The sequence below is a fragment of the Artemia sp. Qi Xiang Cuo genome, chromosome 19 (genome assembly GCF_049724085.1).
Source record: "Artemia sp. Qi Xiang Cuo chromosome 19, ASM4972408v1, whole genome shotgun sequence".
NCBI classification, from domain to species: domain Eukaryota; kingdom Metazoa; phylum Arthropoda; class Branchiopoda; order Anostraca; family Artemiidae; genus Artemia; species Artemia sp. Qi Xiang Cuo.
This window is the reverse complement of record NC_142812.1, coordinates 32,321,728-32,349,051: the sequence shown is the minus strand read 5'-3', so window position 1 is coordinate 32,349,051 and position 27,324 is coordinate 32,321,728. Positions and strand designations below refer to the sequence as shown.

The window sequence follows — 27,324 nt, the reverse complement described above, 5'->3', positions numbered from 1 at the left end:
TAGTGTTAAGCAAAACTTGCTACTTCTGACAGAAAAGTTGTTATCACAATCAAAAAATTATTACTTCTAAGAAAAAATTTGGTATCTTTGGCAGAAAACTTCCTAGTTCGAACAGAAAACGTGTTATCACTGACGAAAAATATTATTTCTAAGAGAAATTTGTGTGTGTTAAGTTAACGTTTGGTATTATTAAGGTAAAATGTTGTTACTTTGATGAAACGGTTTGTTAGTGTTAAGCAAAACTTGCTACCTGTGACAGAAAAGTTGTGATCACAATCAAAAAATTGTTACTTCTAAGAAAAAATTTGGTATCTTTGGCAGAAAACTTGCTAGTTCGAACAGAAAACTTGTTATCATAACGAAAAAAAAGTTACTTCTAAGAAAAAAAAGTATCTTTGACAGAGAACTTGCTACTTCAAGCAGAAAACGTGTTATCGCTAATAAAAAGTGTTATTTCTAAGAGGAATTTGAGTGTGTTAAGTAAAAGTATGTTAGTATTAAGGAAAAATTGATGATTCGAAGAGAAAATGTAATAGTATTAAGTAAACGTTTGGTAGTATTAAAGAAGAATGTTGTTACTTTGAAGAGAACATTTGCAAGTGGTAAGAAAAGCTTGCTACTTCTGACAGAAAAGTTGTTATCACAATCAAAGAAAAGTTACTTCTAAGAAAAAATTTGGTATCTTTGGCAGAAAACTTGTTAGTTCAAACCGAAAATGTGTTATCACTGATGAAAAATATTATTTCTAAGAGAAACTTGTGTGTGTTAAGTAAAAGTATGTTAGTTTTAATGTAAAATGTTGTTACTTTGATGAGAAGGTTTGTTAGTGTTAAGCAAAACTTGCTACTTCTGACAGAAAAATTGTTATCACAATCAAAAAATAGTTACTTCTAAGAAAAAATTTGGTATCTCTGGCAGAAAACTTGCTAGTTCGAACAGAGAACGTGTTATCACTGATGTAAAATATTATTTCTATGAGAAAATTGTGTGTGTTAAGCAAACATTTGATGGTATTAAAGAATAATGTTGTTACTTTGATGCCCACATTTAAAATACATGTGATTTTATTAATAATATTTGATTTTTTTTAATAAAGTTGGGTTTTAGTTTTTGGAAATAAGAACGCCCATGTTTAAAATAAATGTGATTTTATTAATAATATTTGATTTTTTAATAAAGTTCGGTTTTAGTTTTCAGAAAGGGCGATACAGTTTGAGACATTTTAGAGGATGATTTTGGCGAAACGGAGTGAGACATTTGATTTGACTTAGCTTTACTTCGTGGCTGTGTTCTGTATAATACACTTAGCTGTGTTTAATAATATTCGATTTTTTTAAATAAAGTTGGGTTTTAGTTTTCAGAAATATGAACATCTCAATTTTCAATTTGGTCGGTGAAAGTTCTACCAAAAACCGTTTTTTGTGATTTCAAGTAAAATTCTATGACTTTTTAATATTCTCTCTGCTCAAAGGTTCAAATGCAAGAACTTTAGGCAACTTGCCATAAATGTTAGAGTTATTTCTAAGCAATGAGCAAACTTCAGACACAGAAATTAAATTTCAGATGAATCTACAGAGTTTCATTTCTTACCACTAGATATAATTTCATACATTGAACTTCTATAAGAAATACGGTTTATTAATCAACGACATACTTGACATATAAATTTTATGTATAAACAATTTTTCCACAATTCTTGCATTTGTGAATAAACTCAATAGTTTCATAATTTTTTGATATCACACCAAACTTCTAGTTTTTACACCTGTGTCAATGCGGATCATATATGATGTCCAGAAGATGGAGATGTAGATAGTTAGACATTTTCCATAGAGGATTCTGAAAGAAGATTAGCCTTATGACAAAGCGGAAAAACATGATAAAGATCAAAGCGTTGCCCTCGCAACCATATTATCATATTTGTTTGTGAGGATCCCACCTCAACTCAATCCCCGAATCTTACTTACGATGAAGTGGTACTTGAGTGTATATATTAAACTAAAATCATTCAAAGTGCTAAATTCAGTTAATAAATTTGTCCGACATTTCGTTGTCCACCATTCCCCTTAAAAAAGAGTGGGATCTCTCATTACCCTAAATTTACAGGTGGGGAAAAATAATTTATAAGCCCAAACTCATCAAATCACTAAATTCAGTTACTAAATTTGTCCAACATTTCCTTATCCACCCTATTTTCATGTTTTTACAAGCCATTCATATTATACCTTAACTGCATTCAGATATTTTCTTGATAGACCATAGCTGAATTGACTTCAGGTGTCCTTATGTTCCAGAGAATTGCGAGTAGTAGCAGTATTTCATTTTTTGTAAATCATTCATACTTTAATCTATAAATTTTCTAATATTTTCTTGATAAAACGTACATTTGTTGACCTCAGATGCCTTAGTAGCGCAGTAAATCGTTAGTACTAGTAGTATTATCATGTTTGCAAGACTTTCTTACTATCATGTTGCAAGACTTTCTTACTATACATTCAACATTTTCAGATATTTTCATGATAAAGGGTACCCATTAGCATACTCAATTCAAACATCACATTAACCCATTCGAACAATCAGATTTTATTTTCACTGTCCTCAATGCTTTAACAGTAAACAATAAGTCAGTGTGGGAGGATCTTACTCCAACTCAGCCCCCGAATCATACTATGAATTGGTACTTGAAAGTCTATAGTTTCTAGTCACACCCCCAGGTATCTGAAATCTCCTACGATGCATTTCCAGAGAGAATTCCCAGGTGACTATATCCCACCCTCCGCGATGTTATTCTAGGCAAAAACATACCTCCTTATGGCTCACTGAATATAGTAATGTCACGCTGCAGGAGCCTTCTGATAATAACTAGCTTTTAACTTCATGATTTCCATTAACTCTCTTTTAACGTTTTCTATAAAATTTAAAAATTTTATTTCAAAACATTTTTTGTTTTCAAATATGATATAATATTAATGACACGGTTATTTCATTATTTTTACACAATGAGTCAAGCCATTATCGCTATTATATTTTACTGTTTCCTTTAAAATTTCTTGTTGTGTATGTATATCCATGCTCACAGTGTATAATTAGTCAATATTATCCTTTATATACGCGTAGAATTCCATGAAGTGAAAAAGGTAAGATAAGGTCTGCTCTGTGTATGAAGGTTCATCAAATTCTAGCCAAAATTCCAGACTTTTTTCTTCCTGAAATATAGATTAAACCATTATTTCTAATAGCTTTATTAATGTTTTCTATACAATTAAAAAAAAATATTCCGAAAATTATTTAGACATTAGAATTTATGCACAGTTTCAACTGATTATTTTTGTCTGGCATAGTTGAATGGCCTATACCTTACCCTTTTCCAAGAAAAGCATAAAAATTTGGACCAGCCATCTCCAACCGATGAATTTGAGTAGCATCATTCCCATTCGCTATATTTACTGGAGGAGGCGCTCATTTAAAAAATTTTACCTAAAAAAGAAGAAAAAATTTTGTTAAAAAACACGACTCCCTTTTACAGAAAAAAAATAGTGAAAGTAGGATTTTTATGAAAAGCCTCTTTAACTAATAATAATCTAAAGAGTAGATAAAATCCATGAATACAAAAATAAGAGCATTTAAATTGCCATATCACTTCCTTTCCGGGAAGGTAAAACTTGGAAGATTTAACTAAACCATTATTTCTCTTCATAACGGAAGTATTTGCCTTCATCAAAGCCATTTGAGAATAGAACACCCCCTTCATAAGGTATAAGTGTCTGCAAAAGCATGCCTTTCCCGCTTTTAATAATAAAAGATATATTTCGTTTAGAGTATTAGAGACAAAGGCCTAATTTTAGCAACCCTCCCCCCCCCTAAGTTTAATACTTTGCATTCTAGCCAAATACTAACATAGTTAAAAGCATATTTTTCATAGTTATGCGATCCCGCAATGTTAATCCTTTGAAAGTGGTGTGACCACCCTTTGTTTTTCTTAATCTAGATAAGGCGCGTGCTGATGTTGTTTACTGAATCTCCCCTCTCAAGATATAATCACATAGTTTTTGTCTATATCACGAGTGTACCGATTCTGTTGGTTTTAAATGCATGTAAAAAGACAATTTGAGAAGCTACTTCAAATGAAAGAATTAAAGGGTGCTGAATGGTGGGAGGAGAGACGAGGGGTTTATGTAGTGGAAAAAGACCGTATTTTATGTTTTCTAACGACTGTAAACATGACTTAATGGAGATTTTTTTTTTGGAGGGGGGTATACCCTGAACTTGTATATGCTGGAGGGGGACTACAGAAATGGTTTTATTTGGAAATAACCTAAGAAAATTTACTAAACAGAACTCACATTATAAATCTTTGTAGCTAAAGCTTCCAAGTCAACAATATCCGATGTTATCTCCATAATGTCTTGAGATGGTATGATAATTCAACGAATGTCCATTATAAGAAAAATCTCAAGGCTGAATTGTGATGTAAGAGAAACTTACGTAAGTCCATTGACCTAGAAAGAGACATGTGATTCTGTCCCGTTAGAATCGATAACATTGTCTATGCGGTTATATACCATTAGCGGTTCAAAACACCATGCATAAATTGTTTAGTGTCAGTATTCAATAATATTGTGCCGTTAGAATTCAGTACGCATGCGCATTTTCCCCATAGTATTTCCAAGTTCCCTGACTGGTCTAGAAAGAACGCTTTTACCAAGGACATTAAACCTCTTCCTGACTTTTTTTTTACAAAGGACATTAAATCTCGTTAAGACTTTTTACCAAGGACATTAAATCTCGTTCAAACTTTTTACCAAGGAAATTAAATTTCCTTCAGACTTTTCACCAATGACATTAAATCTCGTTCACACTTTTTACTAAGGACATTAAATCTCGTCCCGGAGTCAATACACTTAGAAACAACAAATGAATTGACCTAGAAAGAGACTCGTGATCTTGTCCCGTTAGAGTCGATCGATAATCCAGCAATTGTTGATGTAAACTTATGTTCACATCCAAGAAACATCCAGCAATTGTTGATGTGAAATTATGTTGACATCCAAGAAACATCCAGCAATTGTTGTTGACATCCAAGAAACATCCAGCAATTGTTGACATCCAAGAAACATCCATCAATTGTTGTTGACATCCATGAAACATGAATCAAATGTTGTTGACATCCAAGAAGCGTCCATAAATTGTTGTTGAAAACAGTGAAACGCCTAGTAAATGTTTTTGGCATAAAAGAAATACCCTTCAATTGTTTTTGATAGCCGAGAAATGTGCAGTAATTGTTTTTGACAACAAAGAAAAATCCATCAGCTAATGTTGTTGACATCCAAGAAACATCCAGCAACAGTAAGAAAAACCATGAAAAAACATCCTCAGTGAGAAAAACCATAAAAACATACATAAATTATGTAGGTTCAGTATGTAATAACCCATCCCTACTGGAATCAAAGCCACTCCGACAAATTTATTACCGGTATGCAACATATCTTCTCAGCCCCCCTCCCTGGGAAATTAAATCTTGGGCCAGTAGAAAATGTGGTTTAATTGATCCCAATGCTACCATCGGCAGATGCATGCAGCTTACAATAGTGGAATAAATGGACACCCATGGTGTTCCTTTTTAAAACAATAGGTCTTTCACGTTTACTGTTTTTGTGTTTGTTATGTATACTGTATGATTGTTTGGTTTATTATTGTGCTTGTGGGCTTGTTCCATAAGTTTTATCCTTGTTGTATTCGTGTTTATCAATGTGCTTGTTACATTGGCTTGTGCTGTCATTTTCTGGTTTATTGCTATGCTTTTGCGATTGTTATATGAGTTTTAATTTCGTTTTATTTGTCATTATCCGTCTTTTTCTTTTGCTTTTGTTTTTTCTTTTCTTCTGTTTTTCTTTTTTTTATACTCCGTTCATCATTGTATTTCAGCGGGTTATAAATAAATTCAATTGAATTAAAGCCCAGCCCTAATTGAAACTTTCTCCCGTGCCCTTAAGTACAACCCCTCCCTGCAAGTCCAATGATATTGGGTCCTAATTTTGAGATGGTCCTTTTATTAAAATGTTTTGAAAGGCCTAATAAGTATACCTCCAGGGTCAATACAACACTCAGTATAATCCAGAATTACGTAAATTAGCCATTGTTCGCAGATTAGTTTTGGTAGAAAAGTTCTTAAGTTTTATCTGGTAGGCTTAGATTCTCAAGGTTTCACTGGGCTAGTCTGGAAACGGTGCGGGTAGCTGAGTAAATGAAAAGGTGCTATGAGCTCCCAAGTTTTCAAATTATTTTTCTTCTTCTGTTTGACCCTGTGTTCGTTATTCTGTTCATAGCTCCAAGATACTTTGACAGTGGTATGGTAGAATATCAACTGTTAGCTGTTTTGTCTTGAAAAACAGGTGATTGTTCAGTTACGTTGTTTTTTAATATCTTTCCCAACGTAATTCCGAAACCCTATAAAAAGTGAACCACTATTTTTTAATAGTAATATTGCATGATGGCATTGCGTCATATAGGTAATTAAATAAAAAAAAACTAGTTTTTTCAACAGAAAGTAATGAGCAACATTAAAACTTAAAACGAACAGAAATTATTCCGTATATGAAGGGTTTTTTAGTACTTTTGAAAAAATCTTCTCATTGTTCCAATTAAACAAACATAGTGTTTCAGAAGTTGTTCTTAAAGAATTAGGAGAAAATTTAAACTTTAGGAGAAAGAGCGAGGTGTTGAGTTGGAGACAACCCCCTTCATATACGGAATAATTTCTGTTCATTTTAAGTTTGTCGCTCCTTACTTTCTGTTAAAAAAAATTTGTTTTTTTTCTATTTAATTTCTGAATGTTTTTTAATTCATGCAGGTTTTGAAATTAGCTAACCGTATATGAATAATTCAAACGAGAGTCGCATATTAATTTTACTTTTTTTTGGCTAAATGGCTTTCTCAAAATTTCGATCGTACAAATTTGAGAAAAAAGGGCAAGGGAGGGTGCCTAGTTGCCCTCCAATTTTTGGGTTCCTTAAAAAGAGCACTAGAACTTTTGATTTTGTTTACAAACGTTTGTATTGGTAACAAATTTACATAACTTACGAATTTTCTCCCAATTCTTTAAGAACGACTTCTGAAACACTATCTTTATCTATTCGGCATAATAAGAAGCTTTTTTAACCTCAATGCTGCACCAGCGTAAGTCTGTTATTTTGATATATTTTCTGGCATCGAAATTCTGTTTTTTCAAGTTCTGATTACTAGTGAGGCATATCGCTTGTTTTTTATTGTTTTTTTTATTAAGTATGTTTTATTACGTATATGGGGGGGTTTACCCCCTATTGAATACCCCGTTCTTTATGCTAAAGTTCAAATTTTGTTCTAATCACAAACCCCAGAATCACAAAGGCCGTGTAATTAGAATAGATAGCTCTTTTGATAGTACTAAAAAAACTTCAGCGTATAGAGCGTGGTATTGACTAGGGGGGCGAACCCCCTCATATACATAATAATTTCTGTTTGTTTTAAGTTTTAATGTTGCTCCTTACTTTCAGTTGAAAAAACTTGTTTTTTTTTTAATTTCTAATCGTTTTTTAAATAATGCTGGGAAATCCGGCACCCCCTTCATACAAATTTCCCTTCCCTTCCCCCAAGAAAATATCCTCCATGGAAAGATCCTCCCACGTAACCCCCAGGGTATAACTTTCAACCCTTGCCCTGAGGGCTGTGGAACTATGTTGAACAAAATGGATATCTCCAAAATTTTGATTGGATGTGTTTGGGAAATGGTGGGCGTGAGAGTGGAGCTACTTGCCCTTCAATCACTTTCGACTGTTAAAAAGGGCACAAGCCCTTCTAATTTCCAATCGAACGAGCCCTTTTTGAAGTTTCTACAACATTACTATCTATAAAAAAAAATCTTATATGCCCCCTGGGCATATCTTACAACCCTTCTCCCGAGGGTTCTGAAGAGGTTATCATCCTCAAAGACCTAATTTCTAAAACTTTTAACTACGTTGAACAAAATGGCTATCTAACAATTTGATTGGATTTGTTTGGGGAAAAGGTCGGCGTCAGAGATGTGTTAGTTGCCCTCCAATCACTTTCGACTGTTAAAAAGGGCACTAACCCTTTGAATATCCAATCGAATGAGCCCTTTTTCAAGTTTCTTACGACAAAGCTTTCAATAAAAACCTTATATACCCCCAGGGCATAACTTAAAACCCTTACCCTGAGGGCTCTGGGGGGAGTGTAATCCTTAAAGATATAATTTCCGGGCCTTTCAACTACTTTGAATAAAATCAAAATTTTGATTTTTGATTTTAAATTTTGAATTTTGATTTTGACTATCTCAAAATTTTGATTGGATGTGTTTGGATAAATAGTGGGCGTGGAAAGGGTGTTAGTCGCCTTCCAATCACTTTTGACTATTAAAAAGGGTACTAGCCATTTCAATTTCGAATCAAATGAGCCCTTTTGAAGTTTCTACGACGTAGATTTCTATAAAAACATTATATGTCCCCAGGGCATAACTTAAAACCCTTGCCTTGAGGGCTGTCATGCTCAAAGACCTAATTTCCAAAACGTTCAACTACGCTGAACAAAATGGCTATCTCTAAATTTTGGTTGGATGTGTTTGGTGGAAATGGTGGAAATGGTGGAATGGTGGGTGTGAGAGTGGGGTTAGTTGCCCTCCAATGACTTTCGACTATTAAAAAGGGCACTAGCCCTTTGAATTTCCAATCAAATGAGCCTTTCGAAGTTTATACGACAAAGCTTTCTATAAAAACCTTATATGATCCCAGGGCATAACTTATAAACCCTGCCTTGAGGGTTGTGGGGGGGGGGAGTGTCTTCCTCAAAAACCTAATTTCCAGAACTTTCAACTACGTTGAACAAAGTGTCTATCTCAAAATTTGATTGGATGTGTTTGGGGAAATGGTGGGCGTGGAAGGGGTGTTTGTTGCCTTCCAATCACTTTCGACTATTAAAAAGGGCACTAGCCATTCCAATTTACAATCGAATGAGCCCTCTTAGAAGTTTCTACCACAACTCCTTTGATACGAAGTGCCCTGGTTTGAAAAAAAAATACATTGTGCCAACATAGTTCTTTACTCAGGCAGTGCGATTGCGCTGCCTATAATAGACCTCAGTTAAGTTTGTCTCTGTAAAATTTGATTAAAATTCTTTTTATTACCAAGTGATTTCTTGCCTAAGTCAGCTGCAAAAGCTGCAGTTCCTCTTTTCATGTCTGTAGAAATACGGGAAAACCACTGTGGAGTTATTTAAGAAAACAAAACAAGAAGCAAAGTTTTGGTTTAAGACTATGGGCTGCCTGTGCCCGGCCCAGTTCAGGTGTAGTGTTTTCTCTGAAGGAAAAAACGAAAAGAAAATATAAATCAAGCCTTCGTAATGCTCTTCTTAACTGATTAAATGCTCCTCACGATAAGAAGTCGTCGAAAAATGCTCACCAGTTTCTGCTTCACCTTTTAAGCTAAGTGATTTTTTTTACATATTATCTGTCTATTTTTCAAAGTTGTACACCACAATTGAGTCTCATTTTTGTCTTCTTTTAAACCTGTTTTACTAATGTCTCAGTACAGTGTGCTCCCAGTTTCTATTAATGATATATTGTATTACTCTTCAAAAGGTGAAGAAGTCGTCACCTTCAAAGGTGACGTTGGATAATGATGGTATTTACTATAGTCGTTTTCTTTATGAATGTCGTTTACTCAAGTCATTTACAGTTAATTTTTCAAGTGTTTGTCACTCAATCTCATATGCCAGGTAGTTTTTTATCTGGTTCAGTTGCTTCGATAACTAAACGGGGGAGTATTCACCTGCTTGTATGAGTTACCATCCAATTACTGTTTCCTGTTATCTAAGCAAGATCTCTGAATATATTCTTCTTCCAGAGATGATTAAAAAGGAATGTGACTTTACAGACTACCAACTCGGATTTCGAAAGCGATTTGGTTGTGCCAAGTCTCCTTATATTCTTGGGGATTTTTTAAAGGAGGCTACTCGACAGAAAAATGCACTGTATTTTGAACTATTCACATTTCTAGTACTTTTGACAATGTTGTTCATTCTCAGTGTATTTTTCCTCTTAGTCTTGATGGACTTAATGTGTCAGTTGTGTCAGGCCTATTTATTGGTATTTAAATCTTAATGTTTGTATGTGGTGGCAAAATACTATTCTTGGTCAGATTCCCGTTAAAAAGGTGTCAAACAAGGTGGAGTATTGTCACTATGTATTTTCAAAAATATTCTTGGTAATTGTTCGTGTTCACTGTCGAGGCGTGTATATTACGGCGGTATTGATCTGAATCATCTTGTTTATGTGGATGACATTCTCTTGGATTTTTGAACACGTCATGGTCTTGAAATTAATCTTTATTCTCATACTGACTCACTAGCTAAAATAGGTTTATCTTTAAATTCTGCTAAGTGTGGATTTATATGTTTAATGGTCCTATTTCAAATCTATCCTTCTATTGGAATAGTTCTTTGCTTCCTAGTTCAAAGAAAATTAATTAGCTTGAAGTTTCTTTTTGTTCAACTATGTCTTCAACTTGTTCTTAGTTAGTTAGTTTAACGATATAAAAAATTAGAATCTCGAATAATTGGTACATACCGTGGTCGATTTAACTGAAACGACCTTAGCAGGTTATAGGTTTTTGTTTTTGCTTTCTAGTATTTTTTTTTCTTTCTGGGCTTGCTAATCTTCTCTGGAAAAAGATTATAAAAAATTGAGAGTTGCATATTTTTGTTTCGTAATTTTTTTTCTGTTTTTGCTTCGGTGTTATAAAATATTAAAATTGTGTCGAGGTTCCAACTCAGTAATGCTCCTTCCAGACTTGATAAATTACCTGTTGAGATGTGTTCAAAAGTAGTGAATTTCTTTTAATGATAGCGGTCCATTGTCGAGGTTTTTCCATCGTGATAGTGGTTAGTTTTTGGTTTGTGTGTTGAAAATGTGTGTTATTGCTTGTTGAATATGCTTGTGTTTGTTTTTTATTTTATTTTTTAATTGTGCTCCGTAGTGTCTGTATTGGTTGTGGGAAAAAAAAAACGGTGTTAATATACACTGAAACAAAACGGCTGGACTCCTTGGCTGACAGCCTCTTGTTTTATTTACTTTATGGCCATTAAGTTGTTCGACAGAAACCTCTAAAGACTAGAAATATTAACTTTTATGAAAATATGCTCGTGATGAAAAAATAGTTTCGTGGGATAACGAATTGTACAGCTGGCGTTTATCCGTATTACCATAAATGCGGAAAAATACTATTTATTTATGTCGCTCAAAATCGAGGAAAATATAAAATACATAAATGAAACTTCAAAACCAAACAAATACTTCGACAAATAAAACAAAGCAATTGGTTTAAAATAGGCTTAATAACAAAACTGAAAAAAAATACTTACTAAAAAAAAAATAACAAAGGTTTTTTAAATTCTGGAAAAAAGGGAAAAGGTTGTGCATAAAGAAAACATTTTCAGACGGCTCTTTATTTTTAAATTTCAAAACTAATTCAGTATTATTAAACTAATTGGCAAACCAAGTAAAATTTACAATATTTAAAATAGCACACGCGAGTTGAAGAACAAATCGGAGATTTTAAAATTTACAAAAGAACGGTAGAATAGAGAACACTCTGGAGGGCCACTGCATTAAAAGAGAAATTAAAATATCATAACTATAGATACCACGAAGTGGTATTATTGAGCCAAAGGCCTTTCTAATTTTTCCTTGAATATTTAGAATTAATATTGACTTCGAATCTTGAGCTGAAGTACAATAAGGTAACCCCAGATATACAATAGTTTCAGAAACCGGAAATGAAGAATTCCTGTCGCAATTAAATTCACTTTGGTTATTATCATTGATAGGAACACATTGGCATTTTTGAATACTGCTGGAAAGGCCACTATCTTTAAGCTTACTGGAAAGGATGTTAAAATTTTCAATTAAACTAGGTTTAGAAAGACTTAATAAAATAACATCATCAGTTCAGTTAAAGACATACCCCGCCCCTGAGAGAAAAGGGTTGTAGAAAGTGAATGAAGAATCTCTGCCAAATATATATTAAAATATATGCACCTTGTCTTTCTTCACGACCAACAGAAATTGAATTAGAGACAGAATCTGAAACAGTTGAAGCGCCGTCCTGATATGGATAATTTTGAGAGATTGGACATAGCTCTTTTTTGAACTTTCGCATTTATAGCTCTAGGACACATGGTCTTTTCCACAATTTGTACATTCTGGCATAGTACGTATTAATGGATTTTCCTTCGTGTTTGCATGGGGTACAGAATATCTGAGGTACTTCATCAGTATTGGTTTAATTTCTAGTTTTATTATGGGTTCAATTGCTGGGATATTTAAAAAGTTTTTCCAGCACTTCTGTGTAAGAATCAAAAAGTTTCAATAGAGTTTGACCCTTGGGTAGAATATGAATATTCAGAAAATGATCAACGAACTGTGGTGTTTGTGGTTTCTAATATAAAATTTGGGTTTCATAGGAAAGGGGATTTTCAATGCCACGAATTGAAAAACTGGAACGTTTGGTCTTCTTTGGAGGTGAAGCCAGTTTAAGCAACATCAAACAGACCCTTTGAATATAAACATATTTTAAATCACCAATTTGATTAGAAGAACCTTTTCATAGTTTTTTTTTGCAACTGTTAGCGCAGTTCATAAATAAAAGCCTAGGTCATTTTCAAAAGAAATCTGTTTTGTTGTCATAAAAAGTAATTTCGAAATTCAGGACATGACCTCATTGGCTTACTCATGGTACAGACTACATAAACTAACTGGAAATAGTAGAACAACTAACAATACTTTTTCTCCAGACCATTTGTAAAATATAGTGTTTACTTGAACTTGCTTCTTAACCATGCTGAAAAGTTAAGTAATTAAGTAATATTTGTTTGGAGTACCAAGTGCTGTTGCTTAAGCACAATTTTGATACAACATTTAGTGCTTATGCTTCAATACTTTTTTAGAGTATTTGGCCAAGTGGCGTGACTAGGGGGTGTGGACCACCCAAGGTGGCACTTTCCAGGAGTCAACACGGAGAGAAGAGAAGAAGGCAAAAGAAAGAGTAGAGGGTCACTTATGTAGTATATTACGCCCACGGAAGATCGAGCTCCAATTTGTGAAGACTTCATAACCATTAGAAACGTTTTGCCGCCAAACTAAAGGTGTTTTGCAAAACCTTAAGGGTGATTATATCTCCTTCCTATTGATTCCCTTGCAACATGTTAAGGAACAGCTTAATCATGTTGGTAAAAGCCTAAAAATCAATCAGAACCTGGGATTCAGAAGCACTAAAGTAAAGCATGCTGTCTGTTGAAGCAGCTAAATTTATAATTTCTGCAACTTCTTAGGCTAATTTATTTATTTTTGAAAAATCCTGCGATTTTTTCATCTGATCGCGATAGCATTGGCCTAACGCCGAGCCATCTGGGATGCCAAATGGACACTTTTAGTGGCTTTGGACACTTTTTCACTCTGAGGGACACCGGGACACTATTGGGTAAAAAAAGGCAGCTTTTTGAAAAAAGCACACTTTTTGGACATTTTTCCAAGTCAAAAACCAAATGTCTTTATTTTCGTCATTTTTTTTTTATAAATATGACTGCTTTTAATTTATACTTTACTTTTAAGCTTTGGTGACGTCTTGGGGATTTTCTTAGATGTTTTGCTCCCTGCGCAAACACTATTTATCAACGGAATAGGAATAGGACCTAAAGTCTTAACCAATGTGGTATGCTAGAACTATCGAATCCATCTTTTTCTTCTATCTTGCGGTTGACGTTTGTCATCAAGTCGGTCAACTTCAAGGACCCACCTACTGCTGGTGGAAAAGTCACCAAGGCCGCTGTGAAGGCTGGAAAGAAGAAGTGAATGGCCATTCCCTGCTGGCGCGTTCCGCGTAAATCCCTGTGGCGTGTATCCGTGTGCAAATGGCTATTTTTACACTGCTGTCATAGAAAGAAAAGAGTTTCGCAGAAAAGCTGTGTTGCGGCTCAATTTTATTCATAGCCGGTAGCGAATGTTCATGTTTTATATTCTATACTTTCAGCTGTGATTTTTTGTCAAACGCTGGTCGCCAGTTTCTATCGAGTATAACTCAAGCGAGTTTATTTCAACCGGCCTTGTCTTCTCACTTTTTTAGTTCTCGAAAAACGTCATTTTTGCTCAGGGCTACTTCTAAATGTTCCGAAAACGGCAAAATAGAGGAGTCGTTAAACGATTTTAACCAGCTGAACAACCCGTTGGCTGAGTGGTTAAGGTGATTGACGTCTTTTGTTTAACTTTGAAACCATGTAGGTCAAAATAGACATTTCGTTGCTACAGCCGTTCGGACCTTGTCGCACACAAAGATCCTTAATAGCTACAAAAGATCAAAAACTCGCATCTTTTTCGCATAACTTATGACTATGCCGAAGTTAAAATAAATCTCTATGGTTGGTTCTTTCCTTTTCGACTAAGATAGGTAGGGGTATCGATAATCGATATAGCATTTCGCTCTGTTGACATTCTCATGACGATTTTTTTCTGCCCTCTCTTTAATTCGAACTAGCACTAAATTTATAGGTAATGTTAATGTCAAAGCTGGAAATAACTGCAGAACTCATGCAGGTAACAGACCGCTTGGTAGCAAAACTAAGAAGGACGAATTTCACAGGTTTTCGGCAGCTTTTTCACGGGGTTTTGAAAATTCATAGTTGCAACCCTGTATTTTGGCTAATTATCTGGAGGGACACTAAAAGTGTCGTTTTTGGCTGATTTTGACACTTTTGTCCCTAAAAGTTTCGGCAACCATGCGAAGCATAAAAGGTGAAGTTCAAATTGCTGTAATGCGGGATGTTAATTTAATGGGAATTACAATTTTATAGCCGGTTAATCTATATCTCTTCAAGGCGAAAATAGTGGCAGTTTAAAATCTAGTTAAGGTAACAGGAGATAGTAGTGGCTTCAGAGAAGGAATCATGTTAGTAAAAGCAGTACCCTTAAAGTCCTTGTTTTATAGCCAAATCTTTTCATGTAGCCTATCATGTTGCCTTTGTGTTTGTTACAATGTATCCCATATCCCCCTGAAAGCCTAATCTCATTAATAGAAACATTTTGCAGGCCTGTATTAAAGTGAGCATATAGGTAAATTTTTTGTTGTTCATATTAGCCTATTGACTTACAAATAAAGTAAATATACCACTCAATGCCTTTTTTATGCTCTTTCCCAATATAATAATCGTATTGGTAAAATTCTACTTTAGCTACTGTTGGCTATCTTGGAAAGCAGTTATGTTAAGAAAATAAAACTTTCAGGGATGGGTCTATAGGCTAAAGTATGTCCTGTGAAGGTATTTTGAAGTACCTACCTCCACTCCTCTGTCTAGAGGGTCCTAAAATTTGCCTACATGACAGGGCTATGCCTATTGAAATTTTGACAAAACAACATTTTACCTTAATTTTCAGTTATCATTTTCTTTTTCTCTGACTCTAGTTCTGAAAATGCACTTCCTTTTGTTTGAGTAGAATTTTAAGACATATAAATGTTTTTTGTTTGGTAAAATTCTACTTTAGCTACTTTTGGCTATCATGGAAAGGGATTAGGTTAGGAAAATGAAACTTTCAGGGATGGTTCTACAGGCTAAAGTATATCACAGGAAGGTATTTTGAAGGACCTACCTCCACTCCTTCCTCCTCTATAGGGTTCTGGCTTTTGATGGCCATTAAAAATCTTTATAGTTTAAAAGTGAAACCTAGCAAAATAGATCTTCAGCTTAAATGAAGTACAACAAAATTGTTTCCAGCTTCACAACTTTGCTAAATCCCAATTTATAAGGTTTTAAAGATATGCAAATATGTTCCCTAAATTTTGAAGAAAAAAAAACATTGATATGGTTTAAAATTCTACTCAAATAACAGGAATTGCATCTTCAGAACTAAAGCCAAAGAAAAAGTAACTAATAACTAAAAATTTAGGCAAAATGTTTTTTTTGTTAAAATTTCAATATGTATAGACCTGTTATGTAAGTAAATTCCAGGACCCTCTAGAGGGAGGAGGAGTGGAGATAGGTACTTCAAAATAATTCCTGGGACATATTTTAGCCTGTAGACTCATCCCTGAAAGTTTAATTTTCATAACCTAACCCCTTTCCAAGAGAGGTAAGTTTAAACTTCCCCCCCCCCCTAATGTACAAATATGTTCCCTGAATTGGTATATGTAGGGGTGGATATAAAATTCAATTATGACAAAAATGATTATTATATTTGGAAAGAGCATAAAAAAGGGCATGAAGGAGTATGTTTACTTTATTCATAAGTCAATAATATGAACAGCAAAAAAATTACCAGAATATGATTCCTTTAGTGTTTACTGTTTTTGTAGTTTGGCTGGTAAATTTTTGGCAGTTCATATTATTGACTTACAAATAAAGTAAACATATCACTTGATGCCTTTGTTATGCTCACTACAAGTATAATAGTCATTTCTGTTGGAAATGAATTTTATCCCCACCCCTATATATATATATATATATATATATATATATATATATATATATATATATATATATATATATATATATATATATATATATATATATATATATATATATATATATATATATATATATATATATATATATATATATATATATATATATATGTATATATATACATATATGGTATGTTTACTTTATTTGTAAGTCAATAATATAAACTGCTGAATATTTACCATTTGGTTTTGTGTATCCCATGTCCTAGGGCTATATATGGGACCATAAAGGGGTGGGGTAAATTGCCACAAACATAAATATAACATTTAGAAAGAGTGAATGTTGTAGACCTATATTAAAGTAAGAATACAATCATTTTAGTGTTTTCAGTTTAATTTTGTATAGCCCATGTCCTAGGTCTATACATGGGATCATAAAGGGGTTGGGTTGCATTGGCACAAACAAATGTAATATTTAGAAAGAGAATAAAATAAGAAATCTAGTGATACTACTTTTATTTCATTAAGATAGAGGCCAGGTTTAGCTCAAAATTAGGATAAATTTATAACCTAGTAACTATCAGCAAACATGGTCAAAGACAAAAGGATTCAATCAGCAACCTTTTGCTAAAAAAGCTAAATACCCTTTTCACAACTATAAAACAAATCCAATGAAGAACTACAGTTAGGGTGTAAAAATTTAAGAAGATTATTAACATATACAATCACTGGCTCACAACCCTCAAAATCACAAACATAGCTCAAAATCTTGTTCGCCAACCATCAACAAACATTGTTAAAGCCAAAAGGATTCACGTTTTCAATACATTTATCTGATGTGCTTGATGCCTGTCTTTTTCAAGGGCTGCTTATGGTTAAATTACTAGAGTGAGTTCTTATTGATATTTAAAGAGTAGGCCTACAACTGAGGAATGGTTCATGTACTCTTAGGGCTGGTGTATTTAACTAAAAATTGGGTACTTATATGTTATAGTATATAGGCCTATGTTAAGTTCTTTGTCCATTGACATACTATAGAACCAGTTTCTTTGTTAGTTTCTTTCAGCTTAGAATAAGATAAACAAAAGACAAGTGACAGAATAGATAGGAAATATGTAATTTGGGCTTTATATTTGCACATTGGGGGGGGGGGATGAAAGTATTTGGACAGTGTGAAGTTAGAAAATAATTCTTGCTTCATAATATGCAGAATAATTGTAGCCTACCTAACACATTTTGAATCCAGACCTACTATACTCTACCCCATCCCCTTAATATGCATATATGTAGCCAAAATTTGTTTCTAAAGCATTGTATTTTCATCATATTTTGTGATATTTCATTAGGATTAGTCAGAGAAACAGGTTCTGCTTAGATGAAGAACTTAACATAGGCACTATAACTTATAAGTGGTGCCAAAAATTGTAGCTTACTATTTTTCTTAGGGCATGTAAGAATCTTGGATAAGATTTATTCATAGCAAATTAATTATACATAATGATGTCACCTTATTTATAATGATGTCAATCTATGAGATGTATCAAATAGGATAGAGACAACTAGGACAAAATTGTATAATTTACAATCCTTACCCTGGGGGCTCTGAGGGGCACTGTATCCCTAGAGGCCTAGTTACTAGACCTTTTGACTGTTTTGAACAAAATTGTTTTTTAAAAATTTTGATTGGTGATGAGGAAAGAGAGCATCTAAAAAGGGCAAGGTGGGCTAGATGTTCAATAACTCTTCAACATCCACCTGAACATGCTCTGAAATTTTCAACTTATTAACCTTATTGGTTTATTAGATATTGTTTATACATCCTTCTAATAACAAGCATGCACACAGTGTGTTTTATTGTGCTCAGCATCTCTCTCCAAAGCTGTGGTAGGTTATGTCATCCCCATAGGCATAGTTGCTTGATCTTTTGACTATTTTGAACAAGATGTCTATTTCAAAGTTTTGATTGAATGTTTTTTGGAAAAAGGGGGACAACTAAAAAGGGCATGGGAGGTGGATGGTGGCCCTCAAACCACATTTCAAAATCCCTCTCAACATGTCCTACAACTTTCAACTTAATACCATCAGCCATTCTTGTAACATTGCATGTTCTCCTTTTTATAAACTGGATGTACATAGTTTCGTCTGATTTATCATAGCATACCACTCCAATGTTTCAGCTTATTGTTGAAACTTTTAGCTTTTGGATGCAAAGTTTCTGCTTTTTGGATACATCCAGAATCAAATATTTCCTCTACCCCTAAGGATAAATACTGGAAATTGGCTTTTGACTAGTTTGAACTGAGCAGCAGGTCCAAAATTTTTATCAGTTTTGAGCAGAGGGACGCCTAAAAAGGGCAAGGAGGGGAGGGAGCTGGTTTCCCTCTAATATGTCTTCAACATCTTCTCAACATACCTTGAAATTTTCAATTTAATACCATCAGCTGTTTTTTAGATATTGCTGATATTCCCTTTTGCACAACCAGCAAGAACATAGTGTTTTGATTTTTTTCAGCATTTCCCTAAAGTTTCACCTTATTACTCTTAAGCCTTTTTGGGGATCTAGGATCAAATATTCCATCTTTTCAATTAAAAATTATTATATGTTAACAATGGGCAACTTGCATAACTTATAGCCCTTGTCCCAGAAACCTGGGAGAGGTGTCACTCTGGAGGCACAGTTATTTGACCTCTGAACTATTTTGAACAAAAATGGCTATCCCAAAATTTTGATCTGATGTATTTTGGGGAAAAGACAGGGGGGCTTGTTGCCCTACAACCACTTTTGACTTTAAAAAGGGTATTAAAACTTTCTATTTCCAATCAAATGAGCCTCCTGCAAAGTTTATGCAACCACTCCTTCCATTAAAATATTATATGTTAACAATAAGCAACTTGCATAACTTACAGCCCTTAATCCAGGTGCTGGGGGGGGGGGGGTAACTCCAGAAGCATAGTTATTTGAATTTTGGACAACTTTAAACAAAATGACAATATCAAAGTTTTGCTCAGATTTATTTTGGGGAAGGGCACACTGTGGTGGGGGTTGCCCTGTAATCCATTTTCATTCTTAAAAGGTAACTAGAACTTTTGGTCTCATTGAATTTGCCTCCTTCATAGTTAATACGACTACCCTTTCCTTAAAAAATTTATACATTAACAATGGGCAGCTTAAATAGCTTACAGCCCTTCCTATGCAGGTTTAGAGAGGGTCGTCTGACCTGGAAGCAAAGTTATTTGTCCTTGTACTATTGTGAACAAAATAGCTATCTCAAAATTTTGAGGACATACATCTGGGAAAAAGGGGTGTATGGGGGTCTGGTTGTCCTTCGATCACTTTAGACTCTTAAAAGGGAACTAAAACTTTCAGTTTCAGAGAGGTTTGTCAACCCTGGAGGCATATTTATTTTCCCTTTGGACTATTTTGAATAAAATTGTTCTCTGAAAATTTTGATCACATTTATTTGGGGAAAACAGGGCATAGGAGGGATGGTTTCCCTCCAATTACTGTTTACTCTTTAAAAGGGCACTTGAACTTTTGGTTTCAAGTTGAATTAGACTCCTCCAAAGTTTATACCTTGAATGTTAACAGTGGACAACTTGCATGGCTTACAGTCCTTTTCCTTGGGTCTGTGGGGAGTTTTGTCAACCCTGGAGGCATATATATATTCTCTTTTGACTATTTTGGACAAAATGGTTGTCTGAAAATTTTGATTGGATATATTTGGGGAAAAAGAGGGTGTGGGGGCGGGGTTGGTTGCCCTGAATAACTTTTGACTCTTAAAAAGGAACTAAAAATTTTGATTTCAAAGATTGAGTCTCTTCTGAAGTTTTATGACCACTTCTTTTATAATAACCTTAGCCTATATGTACACAATCAGAAGCTTGCATAACTTACAACCCTTGCCCTCAGGCTCTGGGGGGGTTGTCAACCCTGGAAGCACAATTATGTGATCTTTGGACTATTTGAACAAACTGGCTATCTCAAAATTTTAATTGGTTGCATTTGTGGAAAAAGGGTCTGGGGGGGGGGGCTGTTTGCCCTTCAACCACTTTTGATTCTTTAAAAGGGCACTATAAATCCCGATTTCCAATTCAATGAGCCCCTCCAAAGTTTACATGACTATCCCTTCCTTGTGAACCAGCTTTGGAAAAAAAAATATATAGATATAAATGTAGGCAGCACTAAATAATAAATATAGACAGTGCTATAGCATTGCCTCTGCAATGCAGCACTTGACCTTTGCGCTAAAAATATTTTCCCAAGAGACACTCTCTCTTCAGAATCTGTTTGCCCTATTCTATTTCTCAACCTGTAACTGTCTTATCCCTCATTATTCCTTTATCTTGGGGTTTGAAAATTCATTAGTCCCCCACACAACAAAAAGTAAACAATTCATCATAGTTCTTCCATTTTGGTTTCCTCTGACATTGTTTGTTTATTTCCTTTTTATCCTTTCTTGTTCTTGTTTTTTGTACGACTGTCCCTGTTTACTGTTTTTATCCGCTTTTGATGATTTTTTAATCTTTTTTTTTTCATTTATATTTTGGTGGAATTTTTCTTTGTATGAACATTGCCTTATTCATTATTGTGGCGGGTTTTTTGAATGTTTCTAATTGTCTTTGTTTGACTTAAAAAAGCTAATTTGGACATTAAGAGCTTGTGATTTTTCATTAATGGTAAATATCTTATCTATCTTTTTCCTACTGTGTGGCATTATGGCTTCTCAAACTAAGAGGCCACATAATTAGCTTTTGAAAGTTTTAAATCAATTGGCTATCTCAAAATTTTCACCTGATAGCATTATATTCCTCTTCATGCCAAAATTGTTATTATATGCCTTAAAATGGTAGATATAACTGCTGCATGATCTCTTTTATTACTGAACATGGGCAGTAGACATTTTTTCTGTTTAAATGAGCCAATGCACTGCTGATCTTCCCTTGGATTACCTAAGATATATAAACAAATTAGGTTTACCTAATTGGAATATATTCTACTTAATTCTTTGAATTCAACACTTGGTAATTGTATGACAGTTTCTTGTAAACTAACATGGATTTCTATGAGCATATCCCCCCTCCCCAGTTTTACATTTCTTCTCAGCAGCATTTTTTTGATATTGGAAAGTTTTATTACTGCCTTCTTAATAATTCTCATGTTCTCAAAAGCCCCTGTCTTGATTTGCTTCAGCATTAAAACCTTAAAACTTTTTCTTGTGGTCATCATTACGTTAGTTTAAAATTTGTTGAAAATGAAACAGCCAATCCTTGGCATCAATGTATACATTCACATATAGATAGTCTTCAACTTACTATTTAGAATTTTTCAGGTACAAATGCTTCTTGTTAGTGATACCCCTGTGGAGTACCAGCAGATTTTTAAGGATGTTACTAAGAAAGGAGAAAGGGACTGTTTCTTACCCCTGTACTCTTCGTCGACTGCATTTAGTGATTCTATCCCAAATGAAGTATATGAACCTAGATTCCTGTATGTAATGCAAGAAGAATATTGCATTGTCAATTCAAAAGATTCTAGCATAAAGCACATAGGAACATCTGAAAGTACCACCTGTCATATGATTATACTTTTTTTTGGCGAAACAGTTCTTCTTGCCCATACTGGAATCCAAGATTACAATGCCCTCGAGTCAATGGTTTCTGGGTTCGTAACTGATGCCAATGCTACTGGAACATCTAAAGTAGATTTATATCTTGTTGGTGGTTATGGTGATAAGAGTGGTGTTTCCTTTGAACTTTTGAGATTTCTTTTACATTATTTTGCTAAACATAAGACAAGATTTAATTTGAAGCTAGTATGTTGTGGTCTATTCAATTCAAGAGAACAAAGTTTTTTTCATGTTCCAAAAGTTACTGGAGTTTTGGTTGATATTGATGCTAAAAAGGTGCTGTGTAGCCAGATCAACAAGGACAAACGAGGCCCAGTTCCCATTTTGCGACACGTATGGCTCTACAGCTCATTCTGTTTAAAAGAAATCTATAATTCGAAAAATGGATGCGTAGTTTTGCCTAGGTTCAAAATCACCCTACCTGCACAATTTAAATTGCTAGAAGTGATTGATGATGAAAAAGCTCTTAGTATTTTTTCAACATCACCAGAAGCTGAAAGTGATTTTTTCGTAACAGGATTAAGAGAAATGTATGGATTTGTTAAAGATTGTATTAAGAAGAAGATAGATCCATTTAATGGAAAGGAAAGGCTTTGTTTCAAAAATGAAGCTGATGGAAAATGGATTGAATGTGATGCCTGATTTGAACTTTTTTTTATCTTTTTCATTTTTATGCTCAGACAAGGAAGTGCTCTCTTTTATTTAATGAAAGATCAAAACAATTCCCAATGCTTGTGTTTTTCATTTCGGCTTTAACAGTGATGAATATAAGATTTTGGGAAGACTGGCTTGAATTTCCATGACCTTTTTTTCTTTGTACTGAGGTTTAGGGTCTCTTTGTGTAGAGAATTGATTCTTTTTTCCCTGAAAGTTTGTTCCAATGAAATTAAAAACAGCTCCTGGAACTGGAGATAGTCAGCTCCCCTCCCTTCACCTGGATTCGCAACCTGATTGATGCGTTAATTTTAGTTTTACCCATATCCAAATTTGAGAAATCAGTTCTAATCTGGTCGCTACATTTTTGTCATATTTTAGACCTTGAGCCAGATGCAACTTTTTGATGAAATGCTGGACAGCAAGCTTTCATTTGTCAGTGATTTGTTGCTGATCATTTTTCTAGATGCTAATCAGTACTACTATTAATACTACTACTAATAAGTCATCACAAAACCAAGCCACACAAGACTAACACAGCTACGCACTCTTCTCTTCCATCCTAACCTACTCAAAGCCTCCCTCTTTACACCCTCCCAGGAAGTTCTTATTTCCTTTAAATCTTTCTTTGTGACATCCTCCCACCCCAGAAGAGGACAACCTGCTTTTCGCTTAATCCTAGATAGTGGGCCGAAAAGGATAATCTTTGGCAGTCTGTCATCCTTTATCTGCAGAACGTGCCATAGCCATCTCAACCTTTCTTTCATGCTAATCAGCCATCAGCCCAGTTAACTAAATGTGGCTCAAATCAGAATTAATTTGGAGGTAAATTCTCGTAGCCTATTTAAGTTTTTAAAAGCTGTCTATTGCAGGGGGCAAGGCACTTCAATATCATTTTGGAATGACTCTTTTCCCAGGCCCTGTCCCGCCAAAGCTGACGTCCATAGACAAAATGTGATGTGTGGGCTCCTGAAATTGAATGAAGTTTTTTACTGCTGTTTTTAAAAGATAATATTCCTTGTATAAAGTTATTTTCGTGTCTGGTGCTTCAGAAGTTACTATACTGAAGTGATAAAGTGTGAGAAACTTGTGGCGTATCTTATTGAGGTTTGCACCTACCAATTAGTGGAAATGTTGTGAATGTGTACCCTCATTGATATAATGAATTCACAATTTTCATCTGGGCATAATGACTTTTTGGACAATCTGTTTGTTACTTCAAAACTTCTGGCTGTGTAAGTGTTTATTGCTTGGAGCATATCTAGTGCAAAATATTTTCTCGTTGCTATCCGGTTACTATATGCATTACTGAATAAATCTTGCAAGATGAAGTGATATATAAAAAAATCTTTGGTTAAGTTTCTATTGTAGAGCTTAGGCTAATGTAAACATGGTAATAATTTAGCCAGCCAAGGTTTTATCAAAGTCTGAAACCATTAATTCATTTGATAATCATTCCGAATTACTAAACAAAAATGTAAATGTTTAATGGAAGAACATTTTCACTTGCTTTGCTGTCCAAAATGTAAAAGTTTATCTTGATAAGCCTGAATTTCCGTAACCAGCATTGTAATGAAACAGTAACTGTGCCTATTTATGATCTGCCTCAGCTTCTTAGCAGTTTATAGGTAATTGGCACGTACCGCATGACCTTTTATTTAACGGTCAAGGTCTGTTATTGGTTTTTCTGTTCGTTGACATGGTATGTTATCCTCTTGAGATTTCTAAGGTAAAAAACATAGATGTAAAAAAGCAAAACGCTGGCTATATGGCTATATTTTAGTCCCATTCTTCGTCAACGCACCAAATGAAGTTATAACCAAAAGACAAGAAAAACCTATCAGTATGCAGTCAGTGTATAAATTTGTCAGTTTTTTATGCAGTCACTATGATACTGCATCGCCGTCCCCTGCTATTGTTCCGCCATCTTTGTCAAAGACTAAAACGCGCTGGCGAAAATTGAAAATTGTTTCAATCCACTTTCAAGATGGAAGAGGCGTTAGGGCGAAGGAATCAAGACATGGATGAGCACTGTCAAGACGAAGGTGGAGCTACTCGGAGTATTCCGTCCGTTGTGGCAGTGCCAGGAAGGGCTGCCACCTAGCTTGTGTCCTGATTCAAGTAAATAAGTACTAGTTTGCTTTATTTGTGTTGCCCGTGAATATTGGCAATAATAGTGCAATGCTACTGTTACTACCCCAAATAGGGTGTCCGTCCATATCTCCGGAGGGAAACCCTATTGGAGTGGCCTTAGGATGAATCTTTCACTTAGCCTAGTCAGAACCGTAACGGCAAATAGCGCTGCAGGGTGAGCTTGAAGAGTGGCAACCCTCTCAGAAATTTTAGTCTAGTAAACGACACTGCATTCCATTGAATTTTGATCAATAAATAATTCTAATAGGTTTTGTTTGCTTTGGTCGGCTATTTTGGGCTGAATAGCCTCTTCACTGTATTAAAATCCAGATTTCTGTTTAAATATAAAGTAAAAGCAGGAAATTTAAATAATCATAAAAATACCAACAAATCCCTATCCACGAAAGGAAAATCCTAGTTGCGTAGCATCATAGTGTGTTAGGGTGGAGCTTTGGGGGAGTAAAACTCGAGTTTTTCTAACAAGAACCAAGGGTGTAAAGGGCGTTGTAGGGTGGCCTTGATTAGCGCCTCCTTAGGAGTGGCCCTGAGGAGCACCATAGTAGTATATTTTTGTATGCTTGAGATTGTTTGTGCAGGATTTTGACTTTTATTGATAGAAGAACATCGCTAAATGTGGAAAACCATGGTGTGACCAAAATGGGCCCGGGATTGCGCAAAGCTTCCATCTACGCTGGAGGTCCCAGGAACTTCTTGCTCTCCAGTTCTAAGCCGGCTTAAGCGTTTTGTATTAACTTGAGGAGATGTATTGGCCCCCTGTCTTGTACTCGTTTCGGAACCATTGCTTTTCCTGAGCCCTTAATAATGCCAATGATTTAAATTTTGTGAAAATTGCAACTTGGAATGTTACAACGTTAAAAAAAAAAAAACCTATCGTAATGCCATTTTGACTGACGAACTAGGATGTTTTGAACTAGACTTGTGTGGAGTTTCTGAAACTCATGTCCCAGTATCCCAGAGTAGGAAACATGAAATTAGATAATATAGAATTTGTCGGCTCAGGCAGGAAGGGCAGGTTACGGAGGCAAGGAGCAGGGCTCATGATGAACGGGGAAGCTTCTAAGTCTTGCTTAGGTTGGGAAGGTATTATAGAAGTATAATAGAATACTAGGTATAATAGAATACTAGGTATAATTAAATGCTAGTTAAATTTCTATTACTAAAAACTGCAAGTTATCAGTCTTAATACCCCATGCAGAACCGACTGATGGAGATAGTAGTGAATTAGGTGAATTTTACTTACAGCTACAGGAACAAGTAGAGAGGATCCCAGGTAGAACAAAGGCATTTTATAAGTGGATTCTAATGCCAAGGTGGGTAGAAACAGGGATATATGGTATCCTAGCCTTTGTAAGTTGTAGGAAAAGAAAATAGTAACGATTATAGACTGCTGCAATTTTGTAGGTATAACAATCTAGTTATAACCAATACAGTATTTGGTCATAAAATGGGCCATAAGTAAACATGGTATTCGCATAATGGTAAGATGACTAACTTGATTGCCTATGTTACTGTAAACAGTTATCTGAAGCTCAATTTAGGAAGGTAAGTACCTTTCAAGAAGGTATGACGTTGTTAGGCTCCAGGATGAGTATTTGGGAAAACATTAATGGAACATTTGAATGTCTAACTAAAGTGTCTAAAATTGGACTATATAGGAGATGGGCAGAAAAATTTCAAGAAAATATTTTGTCAACTAGCAGATGCTGTCTTAGGGAGGAAAATTATAAAGATAGCTAGAAATATTTGTGGAAATGCTTTAAGTTTAATAAAGAAGGGAGGGTGGGGGGCTTGTACAAGAAGTATTTGAGCAATATATCATATGGAAATAAGAAGAATGTAAAGAAAATAGAAAATGTCTTAAAATATAAATTAAGGATCTGTCACCTGGAGGCCATGGATAAAATTGCCGAAGGTCCAGAAGATTCAGGCAGACGGTGTAATAGTAAAGTATTTTATAGGCATGTTAACAAACTGAGAGGGAATAGCCAATTTGGACTTATCATAGACAGCTCATTAGTGCTGCCTAAGCAGAAAGCAATGTGTTATTACTTTTTTTTCTTTTTGGACCAGAAATTGATCCAAAATTTATAATTGTTATTTTTTTATTTTTTTTTGGGACCAAGGCACTTCGTATATAAGTAGTTGTCGAAGAAACTTCGAAGGTGGTTCATTCGATCGGAAATTGAAAGTTCTAGTCCCCTTTTTCAGAGTCAGAAGCGATTGAAGGGCAACCATCCCCCACCACGCCCATTATTTCACCAAAAATATGTTATGAAAATTTTGAGATAGGTATTTTGTTCAATACAGCTGAAAGATTCAGTAATTTTGCCTTTGTAAATGACCCCCCCTCACAGCCCTCAGGGCAAGGGCTATAAGTTATACTAGTTGCCCAT

General features: G+C 34.8%; 1 protein-coding gene across 2 annotated transcripts; it reads left to right on the top strand.

Moving 5' to 3' along the window:
* The first annotated feature begins 14,855 nt into the window (after positions 1-14,855).
* On the top strand, positions 14,856-23,294 carry LOC148940740 (protein N-terminal asparagine amidohydrolase-like). Of its 2 annotated transcripts, none has more exons than XM_089105243.1 (2): positions 14,856-14,949; positions 21,827-23,294. In XM_089105243.1, the coding sequence occupies exon 2, from the start codon at positions 21,833-21,835 to the stop codon at positions 22,763-22,765; it is 933 nt and encodes a 310-aa protein (XP_088961369.1). In that variant the 5' UTR covers positions 14,856-14,949; positions 21,827-21,832; the 3' UTR covers positions 22,766-23,294. The 2 variants fall into 2 exon arrangements, with proteins under 2 accessions (XP_088961369.1, XP_088961370.1); XM_089105244.1 differs by having other exon boundaries at positions 14,939-14,987.
* Positions 23,295-27,324: the final 4,030 nt, after the last annotated feature.